Genomic DNA, 18,714 nt, shown 5'->3' with positions numbered 1-18,714 from the left:
GGCTTGGGGGCAAAGAAAATGTCACTGCAATCTCAGGAAACATTTTTGGAGGTGGTTTGAACATAAAAAGACTCCCTGGAGCAATCACAGCATGGCCTGTGCAGCTGCTGAGAACTTTGCTCTCATCTCATGTGTGGCTCTGCTCCCAGAGGATTCCTGTGCATTCCACACTTACCTCAGGAAAACTGCAAATAAAATACAGAAATAAAAATGTTTCTGTTTTTTGCCTTTCCAGCTGGATAGGGACCTTGCATGTGGCATAATTCATTGCTCGGGCAAGGATGGAGAAGAAAACCCAGAGCTTAAACACTCTCTGCTCATCCCTGTGCAAGACAAAGATGTGGAATCACACATGGAAAGGCTCTTTCCCTTTGGGATAACTGGTATTTTGGCACCCATGTATTTTTTCACTTTGCCAGAAGTCTTGGAAAATCGGCAGTGGGATGGTGTGGAAAGCATTAATTAAACAAGCAGAATAATTAGGTTTCCCCGCTCACAAGGAACCTTTCCTTCATTTCTTTCTCCAGCTGCTCAGGCGTTCTCCAGACTCTTGAGGAATTTCCATGAAATCAGGGAGAGAAGCAAAAGGTCCTGGGTGATGTAGAGTTTCACAAACAAACACAGAAGGGGAAATACAAGATTGAAAGCAGCAGAAAGCAAATTAAGGTTTGACATTGTCCGGAAACCAGCCCTGACCCCAATCTCTGCACGAGCCGCTGCTGCTGCCAAGAGAGGAATTGCACTCTGTGAGCTGGGGCTGGCTCCAGCAGGGTTTTCCAAGTGTCCAGGCTATTTTTCCATGGGCAAATCCTCACCTGCATGATTTCCTCATGCTGAGGTTTTAGCTCTTGTTTGGAGAAAGGCTGGTGGCTTTGGGGACTCCAGAGGTGACAGCCGGCCCCTTGAGCAACGTGATTTTATTTATTGGGGTTTTCGAATTGTCTCCATGACTGTAGATTCCAGAGCCTTGGAGATACCCAGGATTGTTGAGCTCCCAAAGGTGAAGGCCTAAGAGGAGCTTTTAGTCCTCCTGAGCTGAGGCATCTCCCACATATTGTGATGGTGGCTCTGATCCCAGAGAAACAAAATATTAGTTAAAACATGGTTGAGTTCAGCATTCCACAACTGGGAATCCCTGCATGCATCCAGATGCACATCCTGCTGTGTAACATTCCCTCCTGCCTCAGTTTCCCCTCTCTGCTGCGAAGGTGATCAGCCGGAGAGATGGAAGGTCATGGAATTATGGAATAGTTTGGGTTGGAAAGGATCTTAAAGACAATCTCATTCCAACCTTTTGAGCTCAGTTGCTTTGCACCTTCAGTCTCAATGCCTTTATTGTCTTTGGGGTTGAGGGATTCCTTGGCCCCTTCAGTCTCAGTCCCTTGTTTGTGGAATTGTTCTGTGTCTTTGAGCTCAGTCCCTCAATTTCTTTAAACTCAATCCCTTGGTTTTGGGATTCCTCCTTCCCTTACCCCATTTGAGCTCAATCCCTGCTTTTAGGGGTGACTGAAACTCTTACCCCTTTGGACTGCAGTCCCATGAATTTTGGAGTTTGATGAGTCAATCCCTGACCCCTTTCAAACTCAATCCCTTGTTTTTGGGATTCCTCAGTTCCTTACCCTTTTTCAGATCAGTTCCATGGCCCCCTCAGTCTCAGTGCCTTGTCTTTGGGATTGTGAGATCTCTTGGCCCCTTTGATCTTAATTCCTTGATTTTGGGATTGTTCAATCCCTCAGCCCCTTGAGCTCAATCCCTTGAGCCCTTTTGAGCTCTGTCCCTTGGTTTTGGGATTGTTCAATCTCTTTAACTTCTTCACTCTCAATCCCTTGATTTGGGATTGTTCAATCCTTTTATCCCTCTGGAGCTCAATCCTTTGGCCCCTTCAGTCTCATGCCTTGCCTTAGGGATTGCTCAATCCCTTTTGCTTTATGAGCTCAATTCCTCAGCTCTGGAATTGCAGGGATCAGATCCTGCTCCTGGCCCGCATCTGCTCATACAACATCCAACCTGGAGCTGCTTCATTAATTGAAGCTGATTCATTAATTGGAGTTGCTTTGTTAATAAAACACTCATGACCACCTGACTGAGGGGCATTCATGGGATGCGGGGACAGTCGGGCAGGAAAACGGGAAAATCTCTGCTTGTTTAGAGGCAGCTCATCCCTTCTTTTTCCGTTGTCTTCTCCGGAATGAGGACTTGTGCTGTCCAGTGAGGGAAATAAATGACCCCCAGCAGCTGCGAGTGCTGATCCTCGAAATCCGCGGAACCCACTTAAATGAATAATAATTAAAGAAATAAATTTCCCCAAGTGCAGCCTCAAAACTTTCGGTTCAGCAATAAAGCCAAGGAGAGACTTGGAAAATGAATCGCTCGGCTCTTTCCGAAGGAGGCTGCAGTGGGAGAGGTGGGGTGATAATGGAAACTATTAAAGGAGCCAGTGTGGTTTAAGGAAGCCTTTTCCAGGTTGTGTGGGAACAGGCTGAGGAGTGGTTGTGTGGTGATACTGACACCTGAGGGAGGTTGAGCAATCCCAAAATCATGGAATTGAGGGGGAAGGGGCCAAGGGATTGAGAAATCGCAAAACTAAGGGATTGAGCTGGAAAGGGACCAAGGATATAAGGAATTGAGTAATCCCAAAGACAAGGCACTGTGATTCAAGGGGCCATGGAATTGAGCTCAAAAGGGATAAGAGATTGAGGAATCCCAAGGAATTGTACTCAGTGAGCCAAAGGACTGAGCTCTAAAGGGGTAAGGGACTGAACAATTCCAAAACCTTGGGATTGGTGAGCAGAAAATGGGATGACCCTGTTGTGGTCATCCCAGATTTGGAGCAGAGCTGATCACCTGCCTGTCACTGCTTGGGCAAACCCCTGGTTGGTTCCCTCTGTGTGCAAGATTTCCATAAATTATCCTTGACTTGGGATGGTGGAAGTAGATGGGAAGCAATGGGCCTGATACTCAACACTCACCATTCTAACAATGTTCCCACCCTCTGGCCCATCCCTTGGCCCTACCACTCCCCCACTGTGAATTTCTTCCTTCTTTTCTGCCTATTTCAGTTTTCTACCGATTTTTTTCTCTCCATGGGGAAGATTTCCACAAATTATCCTTGATTTGGGATTGTGGAAGTAGATGGGAAGCAATGGGCTTGATACTCAATACTCTTCATTCTAACAGTGTTCTCATCCTCTTGCCCATCATCCCTTGGTCCTGGCTCACCCTAACTCTGGATTTCTCCCTTTTCTGGATTTCTCCTTTTTTTTTTTTACAGTTTTTTACAGCTTTTCCACCATTTAAAAAAAAGTAAATAATTGGATAAGATGCTCCAGCAGACCTTTCCACAAGATGAGGTCCTGATCCTTGAGCTGTGCCTTAGAGCAATAAAGTCCTTCCTAAATAATTAAGCAGGTGATAATTAACTGTGATATTTGCAGCCAATTTTTAACTCAAAGGAATATTCAGAATATTGTTTTCGGGGTGTGTTTGTTGCATCCCAAGCCCCTGGGTGATGGGGAGCTGAGCAGGAGTGTCAGATTGAATGGGAGCATCCTGATATCCATGTGGGAATGCTGGAAAGCACCAAGTGTTGCTCCTGAGTGCAGTTCCTGGGCTGCCAAGGGAAATCTCTGCCAGCCTTTCCCTGGAGGAGAAGGACCTTGAGCCTCAAGCTGTGTTTTGGGGTTATGGAAAAAAAAAACAACCCAGAATGCCAGAGATGGACCTGGATCTACTTGGGCTGAGTTTTAGGATTAAGGATAAGAAAAGTTCCTGATAAACTTATAGTTGGTGCAGGGGTGCAGCATCCAACCCGCTTGTTTTAAGCATTTTTTTTTGTTTGACAAGGGTAAATTTTGCCTTTTCCGCCAAAATCTGGAATTCCAAACGTCGATCCAAATGCTGCGGAAAACACCGCGGGACTGCTTGGCTGCGGATTCCTTCCTGGGAGCAGGGAAAAAAAAGAAGGAGTTAGGCTGTAGCCCCCGCTATTAATCATAGCTGTAATCATGCATTTAATGAACATGACAGCTCCCGCTCCCTCCGGAGAGACGCGCGGAGTCTCCCGGCTGGATTGGGAACAACAATCACTTCTCACCGCGAGCCACCGGAGCCGCCAGCGTCGGGCTGGGAATGATGCATTAAGAGAAACAGCCCTGTTTGCATGGGCTGTGGGTTTCCTTACGGATGATGCTCTTCCAAGCGACTGAATCATCAGGAAAGGGGGAGAGAAATCCACCTGGATTCCACGGGGTGGAAAATATCCCGGCTGACGCTGCTGTGCTGGGTGTAATCACTTCAAAAGCCCTCAGTGTGCGGTTCTTGATGCTCTCTGTGGCAGCTTTTCTTACTTTCCTGCTTTTTTCACCCCTCTTCATTCCGTTCCTGCTGCCTTGGAACGTGCACATGGGAGGAATTTGCTGTGGTACCACTTTAAATTTCCATAGTGAGGGACTTTGGCAGTGCCAAGGATGTGGGAGTCACTATCCTGATCCGGCAGCACCGCTGTGTCCCGATGTTCTCCCTGGCTGGGAAGTGATTGAGGAGAAAAACGGGACAGGTCTGGAACTGGGATGTGCCCAGTGTTTTGTCTGGACCAAATGAGACTCCCAAAGTCGAGCCCTGGGGGCATCGTTTCAGCTTTTTGTTTAATTTAGGCCAGACTGCAGCAAATTTTGGCTCCTGATGTTGGAATTTAACCCTTATCCCATTTCTCAGTGTCTTTTGATGTCCCAGTTTCACCCCAATTTCAATAATACACTGTCCAAAGCAAGGAATATTTATTGATTAATGGATTTATTAATGCACCCCCTTCTTATTACTGGGATATACACAAAGCTTTTACTTTTATTTAAACTTTTTTTTTCCATGATGCAACAGCTTCAAAAAATGTCCTCATGACAGAGCCTGAGTTTTCTCTGTAAATCCCAATGGATGGGGAAATGTTTAATTACAGAGCTATCTTGGCTTGGCTTCTCCTGGAGAAATATTTGGGTAATTTTCTAATAGTTTGGGGAGGATTTGCACACGGGATGAATAATTAGGAAGTGGGAAATTGTGGATGGGGGTTTTCTTTGCCAGCTTCCAGGTGCTTTGCCAGACCTGGACGGATCTCACATGGATTTTGTCATGGATGGGACCAGCTCTTGGATAGTTAAACTCTTTTTGGGATGCAGTTAATTCCTGGAATGGGAGATTTACATAATGTTGTTGCATTGCTTCTTACTAGAAGATGAAAACTGGGGAAAAATAACCCAAAAAATAACTCCGTTGATGTATTTTTGCTGCATAAAAATTCCAACCCACTAGCAGGAGTCTGTTGTCCCCTTTATTTATCCTATATTTATCTCTTTAGTGATTCCTTCTTTCTGGCCAAGATGACTTTTAAGGGCCCTTCCAGCCCTAACCATTCCATGATTCTTTGATCCCAAACTTGTTCATCCCTGTGTATCCGCTTTTATCCCCAAATATTAAATATTTAGAGGGGTTTTGTGCTGCCCTCAGGAGCTGATTCCTGGTGTAGCTTTAAGGAATATTACACAGAATTCCAGAGGTCTGAGGATGTTCCAGCCCTATCCTAATGGATTTTAATTTGGGGATTTCTCTCCATGTTGTTTGGGAAGTCAACCTTGCCCTTAATGGAGACTTTTCAGCGGCATCTTCGGAGCATCCTGAAGTTGGGGAATGTTTATTCTAGAACAAAAAAAAAAAGATGCTCCTATAGCTTGGGATGTGAAGGAATTTTAAAAAAACAGAGGAAAAAAACATCTCAGTGGTGGCTCAAATGCCCCGTTGATGGAATTTGATGTGCAGAGGGAACAGATGGGGCTTCGCCGACGCCGGCAGCCGAGTGACAGCTCGCGGTGCCGCGCAATCAAATTCCACTCGCTCAACTTCCCAACACGCCCGGGCTGGCAAGTGAGTGACTGAGCTGCTCTCATCCCACCTGGAAAACTGAAATCCAGCCTTCCTTTCCCATTCGTTCTTCCCTGCACCAGTCAAGGATGATTTAATTCCGTGCGTGCATGGATGGGAGTGGGCGCTGGGCTTCCCTGTCTGGCTGGGGGGAGCGGCCAAGCCAAGCGTGGAAGTTTGTTGGATTGGTGGTGGAAGCGTGGGATTTGCTTAGAGAAGTGTTCTGGCACGTTTGGGTGCTGAGGGGAAAAATTCCTGCTGTGTTTGGGGCTGGCAAGGAGCGCTTCTGCTGGGGCTGCTCCAGAGGTGGGAAGTCCCTGAAGGGCTTCTTTGTCCCTTGGTTCTCCGGGAGCTCCGTACTTTGGGTTAAATAAGATCCTGGAATCATGGAATGGTTTGGGTTGGGAGGGAGCTTGAAGGTCATTCAGGTCAAACTCTCTGCAGGGGGCAAGGACACCTTCCACTATTCCAGGTTGCTCCAAGCCCTGTCCAACCTTGGACACTTCCAGGGATGGGGCATCCATAGTTTCTCTGGGCAATTTGTGCCAGGGCCTCCCCACCCTCCCAAGGAAGAATTTCTTCCTCATATCCCATCTCTCCCTGCCCTCTGGCAGTGGGAAGCCATTCCCTCTATTTTGCCACTCCAGGTGGTTGTCCAAAGTTCCTCCCCAGCACTCGTGGAGCTCCTTAGGCAACGGAGGGGGCCCCAAGTTCTCCCTGGAGCCTTTTCTTTTCCAGGCTGAACACCCCCAGATCTCCCAGCTTTTCCTCATAGCAAAGGGTCTCCATCTTTCCAGTCATTTTTGTGGACCTAAAGTACTGAGGGCTGTGTGAATTCCTGCAAAATTTCTTGATTCCAAGCAATGATCCATGTTTTTTTTTTTTTTTCTCTCTCCAGCCCTGAGATTGCACTCCACACCCAGTCCTGGGCTCTTTCCACCCAGCTTGAGCAGATCCTCAACGTGCCGATACATTGCCAGGTCTGTACTCATGGGAAGCAGGAATGATGTGCTCCAGCTTTGGAATTATGTTCAGGAGGGAATCAGGAGCTTCAGGAGCAGCTGTTGAACTGGAGGATGATTTGGGAAAGCTCTGGCTGCTGCTTTTCCGCAGATTCTGCTTTGAGGTGGTTTCAAGCTCAGCCAGAGCCTCCCCACCCTCCCAGGGAAGAATTTCTTCCCAATATCCCATCTATGCCTGCCCTCTGGTAGTGGGAAACCATTCCCCCTTTTCCTGGCACTCCAACCTTTGTCCAAAGTCCCTCTCCAGCTCTCCTGGAGCCCCTTTAGGGACTGAAAGGGACTCCAAGGTCTGCCTGGAGACCCAGGCTGGACATTTCCAGCTCTCCCAGCCTGGCTCCAGAGCAGAGGGGCTCCAGCCCTTGGAACATGTCCGTGACCTCCTCTGGATCTGTTCCAGCAGCTCCACATCCCTCTGCTGTTGTACCCCAGAGCTGGAGGCAGCTCCACAGGTGAGATCTCACCTGAGTGGGGCTGAGGGGCAGAAATTCCCCCTCTCCTGTTGCCCCTGCTGTGGGATGAGCCCAGGACATTCTGGGCTTCCATGTCTGGATCATGTGGAGCTTCTCATCCACCAGCTCCCCTGAGTTGTCCTCAGGACTGTTCTCAATCCATTCTCCACCAAATTTATGCTTGGGATTCCCCCTACACATCTAGGACCTTGCACTTGGCCTTGCACCTCCTTTAATCCAAGAGCTGCAGACAACCAACAATTACAGAGGTAAAAATGTGCATTTCCTCTGAAAATAATCTCCTTGAACTTGTGTTTTTCATGGATAATGCACTGCGTCCTCATCAAACTGGAGCTGGCTGTGCCCTAGCACCAAATTATCTACTTGGAGAGATCTGATGTGCCCCCCATGCTTTGTGTTCACCCAGATCTCAACACTTCCCTCTTCCACCTGGTCCCACACATCCCAAGAGCTGCTGGATAATTCCCTCTCCAGCTGGAAGCTCATGGAAAACATGTGCTAAGCAACTTCTGAGCTCCTTAAGTAGCTTCTAGTGGGACCAGGCAATTAAAAAGGAGCTTTTCTGCTCTTTGGTGATACTTTTTGTTCTTGTGGCCATCATGTAGGTGCTCATTCTTTGAGGTTCATGAGCAGGTGCCCACTTGAAGGCCATGAATAGCATCAGGCCCAGCTGGTGGGACAAAAGCCCTCTGAGTCATTGTGCATCCTGTGCTGCACAAGGAGGGGATATTTCCTTCCTCACCATATTCCCCAAAAGCGTGGGAAACCCTCTCCACGCTCATAAAATCCGAGGAGAGAATCAGAGTTATGGGGGTGGGAAGGGATCTCAGTGGTGACTTCAGTGTTACCTTGCAGATTTTTAATGATTTGGGGTAAAATCAGCCAAAAACTGAAAATATTTAAGTGCTTATATGCACGTATGCACGAACTTCCTAAATATTTCTCTGCAAAGATGGGCTCCTCTGTGGTTTCAGGTAGTGTTGGGGTGTCTTCTCCATGTCATTGTGGTGTTGGAGCTGGAGGTTTTCCCTGACGTTGTCCCTCTTTCTCCCTCAGCCGTGCTGTGCAGAGGAGCTTGGCCATCATCCGTCAAGCCAAGCAGAAGAAGAAAAAGAAGGAATATTGTATGTACTACAACCGCTTTGGGAAGTGCAATCGGGGCGAGAGCTGCCCCTACATCCATGATCCAGAGAAAGTGGCCGTCTGCACCAGGTAGGGATGGGCATGGAATTGTGGTGAGCTGGGACATTGCGTGGCTTTGGTGCTTCCTTGTGGGGTGTGCCTAAGGGAAACCAACTGATAACAGAGATGTAGGACAACAGGGATGGGAGTTCTGGGTCAGGTGTAGGTTCTGCACTGTTGGGTCGGAAGGAGGAGGACAAGAAGAGGCAAGACAATCATGGAATTGTTTTGGTTGGAAGTGACATCAAAGATCATTGAATTCCAAACACCTTCCACTATCCCAGGTTGCTCCAAGCCCTGTCCAGCCTGGCCTGGAACACTTTTAGGGATGGGGCAGCCACAGTTTGTCTGGGAATTCCATTCCAGTCCTTCACCAGCCTCACAGCCTTCCTATTATTAGGAAGATAATATTAGGATATTATCTTCCTAATATCCTATCTATCCTTCTGGCAGTAGGAAGCCATTCTCCTTTTCCTGTCACTCCATCCCTTGTTCCAAGTCCCTCTTTGGCTCTCTTGGAGCCTGTTTAGGCACTGGAAGGTGCTCTAAGGTCCCTTTGGAGCCTTCTTTTCTGGGCTGGGTGACTTGAGCCCCTGCCCTGACCACACTCCAGGTTATTCCTTCAGGAGGATTCCTCAGATCCATTTGGATCAGTCCAGCAGGTTTGAATCCCTCAGCCTGTGACGTCGTGCAGCTCCGAGACTCGGTGATTTATTCCAGGAGAACTGATCTGTGTTGGCAGTTCATTAGACCTGCCCAAGAGTTGATTAAACTCTATTATGAGTCATTTAAAAAGTGCAGAAGAGCCAACTCCACTGATGAACTCCTGGAGTAATTTCTCCATAAAATTGCTGCTGTGCTGGAATCACTTGGAAGTTGCTCAAAGCTCGATGGGAGACGATGGAGGAGGGGAAGGTGATTTATTGGTTTTTTAACTGATTTTACTCCTTCTCACTCATTCTCCCATAACAAATCCCATAACTCCTTGCCTACTTTAGGAATTGTGCTCCTTGAAGGCATTTGGGTCTCCATCCTGTGTCATTTCCATGGATCATTGGAGGACAACACTGATTTCTCCCAGTTTTGTGTCTCCTCATCCTTGTTCCTTTATCTCCAATCCTATTCTTTAGCTTTCCCTTATAATTTTTAAATTTTGTTAATCTGCTCTCACAGTGGTCAATCCTAGGAAAACTCTTAACATCCTCATGTGCTTTGGGATCTTGTTTCCTATTCTGGGCCTGTCTTTGCTCCTCCTGGTCACTACTCCCACCTGGAGCTTCATCCAGCATCTCATAGAATGGGATCATAGAATCCTGGAATGGTTTGGATTGGAAAGGACCTTCAGGATCATCCAATCCACCCCTCTGACAAAGCCATGGACACTTTCCACTATCCAACCTCCAGGCCTTGTCCAACCTGGCCTTGAACACTTCCAAGGATGGGGAATCCACAGCTTTTCTCAGCAACTTGGAATAATCCGGGCTTCTAGGAAGGACTTTCCTCCTTCTGGGAGCATTGTGCCTGAATTTTGGGATACAAGCCTTGCTCTGCCTGCTAATGAGCAGCCAAATGTGATGAAAGACTAAAATCTATCAGGAATAATCAGCTGCTCTTCCAGCAAGGGGGATCTGTACTAATTTAGGGTGTGAAATGGGTTTATGGATGAGCTTGGCAGCAATCGTGTGGTTTTTGTGACCCACCTCATGTCCAACCTGCTCCATCTGCTTTATCTCCAGGTTTCTCCGTGGCACGTGCAAGAAGACGGATGGGACCTGCCCGTTTTCCCACAAGGTGTCCAAGGACAAGGTCTGTGTGACTTCCCAAATGGAATGTGGCTCTGTGTGCAAAGGGGTGGTTGCAGGAAGGTTCTTCCTCACTGAGTGCTTCCAGCTGAGTTTGGAGTTTCCTTGCTGAACTGTTCAGGCTCCTGAATTGTAAGAGAACCATGGAATGGTTCGGGATGGATGGGACCTTCAGGATCATCTCATTCCAACCCCTTTTCCATGGGCAGGGGACACCTTCCACTATCCCAGGTTGCTCCAAGCCCCATCCCACCTGGCCTTGAATTTTTCCAGGCATGGGGCGTCCAACTTCTCTGGGCAACCTGTGCAGGGTCTCACCACCCTGTGGTTGAGGTCTGGAAAACACCTGAACACCTAAGACCTCAGGTCTCAGAGGTCTAAAAAAGACCTCCAAGATCATCAAATCCATTTAGTTGTCTAATCCTTCCCTACTTCCATAAGATAATATTTCCCAGGAAATCCCTCTGTACTGGGGTCGGAGGATGTTTTAATAAACATAACTTGGAGGTATAAATTAATAAAAATCAATTCTGAGATGCCAAGAGGCAAAATCAGGTTGAAACCATGGCAAAACAACTCTGGAGTTCATTGTTTTCCACCTTCTTGATGTATTTGGAGCTCTGTGGTTTTATTGCACAAGGTGGAAAAGTAATCCAGGGTTTTTATTTTGGGTTTATCAGTGATGATTTAGCACCTCAGCCTGTGTTTAGTGGCTGGGATCTCCACTTGGATGTAGCTTTGGAGACTCCAGCACGGAAGCTGAGGTGCCTGAGGCACATTCCTTGTCCGTGGGGAGCTCATAAGTTTTCTGGGAAGTCACTCCGAATGAGACACGGAGCACCAGATGTTTTTCACATGGATTTCTCTTCAGAGTCACTTAATCACAAGTACATAAAACAGGGACAGGGACAGCTGCATTCCCTGGCTCGTGGCGTGTCAGAGCAGGAATGGGGATGAGGATTGATAGATGGAAAAAAAGTTTTTTGGTTTTTTTTTTCATCCTGTAACAGCATCAGATTTCAAAAATAAAGAAGCCAAGAATGAAGGAAGCTTTGCAGTGGGATTGGCTGTTGGTTTATCCAAAACTATTGTAATTAGAGAGGCCTACTACTTTTTGTCATCTAAGTAAACGATGTGCAACCCTCTGCCTGCACCTCTGAGGTGAAGGATTGAAATTCATCCACAGAGCCATAAACTCCAAATTAAATGGAATTTCAGAAGGTGGTGAGGTCTTTTTTGGGTCCCAGGGCAGAAAACCTAGATGAAACTTGGGAACTGGACGTGCCCAAGGAGCTGTTGCATTTGGTGGTTTATCCACCAAAGAATGTGATGGTTGGATGTGGATGAATTTGTGATCTCTCTAGGAACATTCCTCAGTATGTTTAAATTCCTGGTGGAGATGTGGCCTCAGTTTCCCTTCCAGGAAGAGGTAGTCCCTCAGGGAGGACCTCCAGATTTGGCTTCTGGGCCCTGTTTTGGGTGAATAAATGGAGAATGATGGCAAACTGAACCTTTAGCAGCACCTCATGAGTTTGGGAAGATTAACAGTGATATTATGGTAATAAAACTGAATTAAAAAGGAGTGACCATGTCAAGAAGCTGTTTGCCAATAGCATTTTTTGGACAGAATCCCTGGGATGGGATCCCATGGGATGCAGCGACCTCAGCCCATCTCACCTTTATCCTTAGCTAATGAAGCATCACCTAAACTCAAGATGAATCATTAATTAGTAAACCAAAATCAAAGCAGGCAGTGCCAGCTCTGAAAAGCTTTCGGAGCACGTTTTTCCTGCCATGCTCTGTTGGGAAGGGGAATTATTTTTCACAGGATTAACCAACCTGAGGGTGGTTCAAAGGTCTCCCTGTCTGCCACCTTGTCATCAGCAAGGGCTGCAAGAGAAACAACCTCCTTCATGGAGTTCAAACTTGTTCCAGGGTGATTTATTGCCATGGGAATGCTGCTTCCTAAAGCGGGAAGCCACTTCACTTTCCAAGTTCTGGAGCTCCCCATTAAGCCGGGTGATTCTTGGCAAAGGTGGCTTTTCCCTCATTTATCAGGGCTGGGAAAAGCAGGTGGAGGCACTCAGCAGAGGAAGGAAGCAGTTTTCCTCCTGCTTGTGGAGTTTTTGGAGTAAATCCCCCTTTTCCTCGGGTGAAGGATTGTGCATGGTTGGTTTTTGGCTGTTTGAGTTGAGGTTTTAATGTGATCCATGTGGTTTTTTCCATGTGGGATGTGTTGGTTTGGGGATTCCTGATTTCATTGGTCCCGTGGATTTCACTGTGTGGTTGTTGGAGAGGGACACCCCAAAACCTCCTCATCAGAGGAAGTTCAGGTTGTTGTGTATCTTACCTTGGTGGGATTTTACTGGGATGGGGTATCCAGTCCAGGAGGTGAAGGATCAAAGGCTGGCAGGGGTTGGCTCTTGGTTTCAGGACAAAATTGTTTCTCAGCCTTTGTGCACTCCCATGCCTCGGTTTCCTCATTGAAAAATGGGAATAATCACTATTTTCTATGGGAAAAATCACTGTTTTCTATGGAAAACTGCATGGATTCAGCTGTTATAGCAGCAGGGAGCTTTTCCCCATCCTAGAGCAGCAAATTCTTACTCCAAGCAGGAAATGGTCCCCAGGATGGAGGATGGCTCCAGATTGCTGCTGAGCTTTGCAGATCCAAACTCCAGTGGTTTCCATCACCCTCTGGTGATGGAAGAAAGAGCCTGGGGAAGAGGGAAAGTTCTTCTTGTTCTGCCATGGGCAGGAACACTTTTCACTATCCCAGGTTGCTCCAAGCCCTCTCCAGGCTGGCCTTGGGCATTTCCAGGGATGAAGCAGCCACAGCTTCTCTGGGCATCCTGGTCCAGGGCCTCACAGTTTAAAGAATTTTGCTCCACAGGGGACTCAGGCAGAGCCTTTGGTGAGAAGTAACAGACAGGGAATTTTTCCACAGTGGATCAGAGCCACTGACACATCCCAGCAATGGGGAGAAACCAGGAAATCTGAAAGAAGCGAAGGTTGCGAGAGGCCGGGACTCGAGAAGCCGCCCGCTGCTGTTCCAACAGCTTTTCCCCTTGAGGAACTCGGAAAGAATCAGCATTTTTCTCCCTAATAGAGCTTCAAAACTCAGTTGTGAGCAATTTGGAGGCTCACGTGGAGTTTCGGGTTCATTTAGCTGCTGCCTCCAGAGCTTGTAGAGAGTCAAAGCTGTCGAAGGCGGCCGCAGCGCCCCAGTGCCTTGAATTAATGTTATTGTTATTTGTGTGGACGTGCTGGGGTGCAAACAAGGTTAATTGAAATGAGAGCGCTGCTTCCTCTTGATAATGGCTCGGGCTTGACAGCGAGGAGGAGTTTATTTTTGTCGGAGAGCTGCCTTTATTATCCCTTTTTATTAGAGCTAATTTGGGCTCTATATCAAAAACTACATTAAGGGAATCGTTTACGGTCACACCACCAGCACTGCCAAAGATCGCCCCAGAGCCCTGTCCTTTATGTTAATGTCTGCAGTTAAAAGACAATTAAAAATAAACTCTCCTCTTTTAAAGCACCCTTTGTTTTCTTTCCTCTCGGCCTCCAGCGAGGCAATTTAGTTCAACCCTTAATGTGCCCTTCAGGGATAAGGGATTTTTCCGGATAGCCCCGGCCGTGGTTATTGCAGGATTGTAAATATTACTTGGGGATGCTTGAACTGGTGGGACCAGGATGCTGCTGGTGAATGGGGGGATCAATATCACGTCGAGCAGTGAGGAAATTTGGGATGTAGGAGCAGGAGGAACCAGACCTTAGGGAAGCACACATTCCAGGCGGCAGCTGCCTGGTCGGGGCGGGAAGTGGGAAGCTGCCTGTGGTTGCCGGTGAGTTAAGGATGCTGAAATATGGCAGCAGGCTGGTAATTTGTTTTTAATGATAACAGCTGGCAGAAGGTGAAGTTTGTGCTTTGAGGACGACGAGGAGAATCCTTGCTCCGTCGGTTTTCCCCGTCGGCTGTCGCGCTGCGGAAACTCGGGAGAGCGGGAGCGCGGGATCAGGGATCTGCTCTGTGTGTCCCACTTCTCTCCTTCTCCCATGCCCACTCCAACGGGCTCTCCTCATTTCACTCCTTCCTGGAGCATCCCTGCCTGCCCCAGTGTGCATCACAGTCCTGGGGAATTCCAGGATAATGCCTTGGAATGATGCAGCCCCCGCAAAATCCTTGCAGAGGTGCTTTTTTCCCCCTTTCTAGGAACCACCTTTTGGAGCCTTTATCAAATCCCCTTCCAGCCAGCTCCATTTCCACAGAAGAGCTAAATGGGAAGCACCCCCAGGATGCTGTTTTGGTCTTTATGATGGCCAAAATTTCCTCTGGGTTGTTGGGATTCCCTCTAAGAATTCCCTGTGGGATGTTGCAGCTGGGCTGGCTGTGTTCCCTGCGCCGCTGTTCCCATCTCCATCACTGCATCATTCCTTGTGAAAGGTGTTCCCAGAATTTATGACATTTCCCCATCCCTTCCCTACACTGTCCAGGGTGAATTTTCTTCCTGGTGGCAGTTTCCAGCTTTTCACCCTCTCTCCAGCATCCTGAAGGATGCTGAGGGAAGCGCCTTCGCTCCCTGCGTATCCAGACACCGGGAACACGTCATACCAGGGAGCTGCCTTGCAGGAGACCAGTGGAAGAGCTAAAAACACCTCTGGGATCGGTGGTTGGCAAAAGATTTCTATTTATTTTACACCTGTCACGCTTTTATTTCAAGTCTGGGGGTTGCAGTGATTCTGAGTCACGGGTTTAGGGAATTGCTGACGGATTTCTCCTCCTCTTGCAGATGCCGGTGTGTTCCTACTACTTGAAGGGGATCTGCAGCAACAGCAACTGCCCCTACAGCCACGTGTACGTGTCCAGGAAGGCAGAAGTCTGCCAGGATTTCCTCAAAGGATATTGTCCCATGGGAGAAAAGGTAAAGAAGGATTTATCCCAGCTGTTGTGGGTCAAAGCCATGAGCAGTGTCCTGCACCAGCTACGGCACCACAGGGAAGAGCTGGAAGCTGCTCAGCACCTGAATGTGATGAAGAACAGTCCTGTGCTTTTACAAAGGGTTTTGGCAAAGTGGTTGTGTTGGGAAAAAAGGGAAAGAAGTCAAAGGTTTCAGCTCATCAACATGCTGGTGTTTCCCTGGTAAGAGCCTCCATGGGGTGCTTGTGTTATCAGTGTCTGAGCTGGAAGTGTCTGCCCTGAAAACCCCTCACTGAAACAGAGGAAAAATGTAGGGAAATATTTAGGATTCCCTGTTTTACCTAGAAAATCCATAGGCATTAATGCTTATTTTCCACACTGGTTCCATGATGGGTTAAAACTTGAGCCTTAAATCCTGTGGCTTAGTTTTAGGAGCAAGACCAGGCTTGCTCAGCATCCAGCTGTGCCTGGGGGATTCATGGAGTCACCTCCAGGTCCTGGGGATGGTTTGGATCTGCGCAGTGAAGTCCTGCATGGACTTCATGTGCACCGTGGGGAGAGTTGCAACCACATCCATGAGCTTTTGATGCTCGATGTATTGTGGAAATTCTGGGAGCAGCTTTCCTGGAGCAGGGCTTGGAGCCAGCTGCCATTTGCTGTTCCAAAGGAATTTGGAACACACAGGATCTTACCTTTCTGTGTCATGGCTAAGGGAGAGGACTGGCCGTGCTGGTGTTCCCTTGGGAATCCAAGTGTCTGTCCTGATTCCTCTTTGCCATTTTCCAAATGGGTTATGGGTTATGGTATTGGGATTTCTGCTCATCCTTGGACAATTGGCAGGAAAAGGGGGAATTCAGCCCCTCTGCCCCACTCAGGTGAGACCCCCCCTGCAGAGCTGCCTCCAGCTTGGGATCCAACACAAGAAGGAAGATGGGGAGCTGCTGGAGTGAGTCCAGAGGAGGCCACGGAGATGCTTCAAGGGCTGGAGCCCTTCTACTCTGGAGCAAGCTGGGAGAGCTGGAGATGTCCAGCCTGGAAAATGAAAGACTCTGAGGAGACCTTAGAACCATTTCTAAGGGGCTAAAGGGGCACCAGGAGAGCTGGAGAGGGACTTTGGACAAGTACCTCATGTGCCAGGACAAGGGGGAATGGCTTCCCACTGCCAGAAGGCAGGGATAGATGGGATATTGGGAAGAAGTTCTTCCCTGTGAAGATGGTGAGGCCCTGGCACAGGTTGTCCAGAGGAGCTGTGTGTGCCCCAGAGGGCTCTTCTCCTCCTTTTCTCCATCCTGGTAGCACTTGTTTGCAGAGGTACAATCCATCAGGAGAAGCTGTAGGTGCTCAGATCCCACCAGCATGGCCACCAGCCTGTCCCAGAATCCAAACACAACGCTGGATGGAATCCTAGCATCATTTAGGTTGGAAAAGACCTCTAAGATCATTGAGCCCAGCTTTGAACACAGCACTGCTGAGTCCCACTAAACCCCATCTGGTGTTTTCCCTATCCTTTCCCAAGGAGAAACCACCAAAGAGCAAAAACCAGGGAAAAAAGCCAAAAGTGAGAGTTCTAAGGAAAGCAGGACATCAGCAGCAGTGAAGGGAAGCTCTAATAAATTAGTCTGGGCCTAATTACTTTTTGTGGCAGTGCGTGGAGGGGGACTTGATGCAGGATAAACATTCCCTCAGAAGGAAAACACAGGCATCCTGCCACCTCCCTCCAGCGCAGCTCCAGCCACGCAGGCAGGGTCCCGACAATTATTTTTAAAATATTCCAATTTAAATGAAAATATAAAAGAGATATTTAGAATATTTATTCTATTAGGAAAAGTGCTTACGGCGTCACTTTTGGAATGTCGGGAAAGCATTCTCCTCCAGATGATGGATAGCAGCCTGTAATTATATATGGGGAGAAATTGCTGAGCGGGCCATATTTAACTGGGGAGGAGAAATTCCAGCTTGGGCCATTAAGGGTTAATTTTATTCTCTAAATAATATAAAAAGTGCTGAGTCCGTGCCTTTGCTCCAAGTAGAAAGTCCTCAAATGGACCCCGGAGAGTTTATAATATTCTACTGAATCAAGGAAAAATGTTAACCTTGCTTCATAAAACGATGGCTTGTTAAAGATGCGCAGTCCCTTTTCTTGTGAATTATTTAGGATGGGAGTAAATCTTCCCTTGTTCTGCCTTTCCCTTGTCCGGGCAATGTTGGTTTGAAGCACAAAGAGCACGGAATGCGAAGGTGTGCGACTCCAGTGGAGCATCCTGGGTGGATAAACTCCGACGAGGATGGTCCATAATTAGGAATTTAGGTTGTTTTATGCTGATTTTTGGCACGCTGGGCTCTTCTTTCAGTTGTGTTTTCCTCTTTGTGCCCTCCCAGACAAACACAATTCCTGATTTTCAGCAGACCTCTATCAAAAATGTCCATTATTATCCATAATTTATGACGTGTCGTTGGCAGCATTGTCTCTTAAGGACTTCCTAGGATGTGTTGCAGGATTCTCAGGATAAGTTGATCCACCTTTGACCCATTCCATGGACTGTAATTCCAGCTGCTCTTCATACAAATGATGCCAGGACTGACCCACTCTGGCTTCACGAGGAATTTAGAATTGAGAAAGCTTTGATTTTGCATTCCCAAGTCCTTTTTTCAGGAATGTGGACTGTAGAGGGTCTAAATCCATCCTTGGGGTCCTGTACAAGACCATGATCACATCCTTCTTAAAGGGAATGTTACCCCCAATATTAATTAATTGGTCAAAAGTTGGACCTGATGATTTTGGAGAGCTTTTCCAACCTAAATAATTCCAGGATTCTGTTTCCAGAAGGGAGCTGGTGGCAGAGCGAGGTCCTTGGTTTCCAGCATTTCTACAGGTTCCTTGGTCATGGGTTGGGAAGTTCCTTCACCATTTGTTCTTCCTAAAGGGATCATCCCTAAACACAAATGTGATACGTGTCCCTTAAAGCCATGGAGTAATTCCCACCTCGGAGATCTCTGTCCCAGTTTTCCTGGAGCTCCCTGCCCTTCCCTGGCACCCTAACCTGGTGATGCTGGGAGGTCCCTCTGGGCTTGGCCACCTGCACTGGAGGAAGCCCCAAGAGGGAAGTGGGAAGAGAGGGAGAAATGGGGCCCCTTGCAGGTTCTTCCCAGGGTTTTCCGGAGATGTTTTCATGAGTTCCTCTGTGGTTCCACATCCCTCCTCCCATAATGGGGCCTTGTGCAGGGGCTTGGAGGAGGAATTCTCTAGGAGAGGATGGGATGAGGCTGCTGGTGGGTGTGAGGGATGAGCCAGCACCAGTGAGTGAAGTGTCTGTGGTGACGTGACCCCAGGGCAAGGGACAAGCAAGAGAAGAAATTGGATGGAGACATTGTGGATGGCCCATCCCTGGAAGTGTCCAAGGCCAGGT

At 47.8% G+C, this 18,714-nt stretch overlaps 2 protein-coding genes across 2 annotated transcripts in view; both read left to right on the top strand.

Annotated features, from left to right (window-relative positions):
* TOP1MT (DNA topoisomerase I mitochondrial) overlaps positions 1 to 18,714 on the top strand; it is a 350,131-nt gene that overhangs the window by 74,833 nt on the left and 256,584 nt on the right. The window lies entirely within an intron of this gene.
* Positions 1 to 18,714, top strand: part of ZC3H3 (zinc finger CCCH-type containing 3) — a 125,543-nt gene that overhangs the window by 86,906 nt on the left and 19,923 nt on the right. The window contains exons 6-9 of the mRNA XM_064399347.1: positions 6,809 to 6,890; positions 8,459 to 8,614; positions 10,321 to 10,390; positions 15,180 to 15,311. Of these exons, the coding sequence (XP_064255417.1) occupies positions 6,809 to 6,890; positions 8,459 to 8,614; positions 10,321 to 10,390; positions 15,180 to 15,311 (440 nt within the window). The remainder of the gene's footprint in view (positions 1 to 6,808; positions 6,891 to 8,458; positions 8,615 to 10,320; positions 10,391 to 15,179; positions 15,312 to 18,714) is intronic.

The sequence above is a fragment of the Passer domesticus genome, chromosome 1 (assembly GCF_036417665.1).
Source record: "Passer domesticus isolate bPasDom1 chromosome 1, bPasDom1.hap1, whole genome shotgun sequence".
In the NCBI taxonomy this organism is placed as follows: Eukaryota; Metazoa; Chordata; class Aves; order Passeriformes; family Passeridae; genus Passer; species Passer domesticus.
The sequence above is the reverse complement of the archived record's forward strand: the minus strand, read 5'-3'. Positions and strand labels throughout refer to the sequence as shown.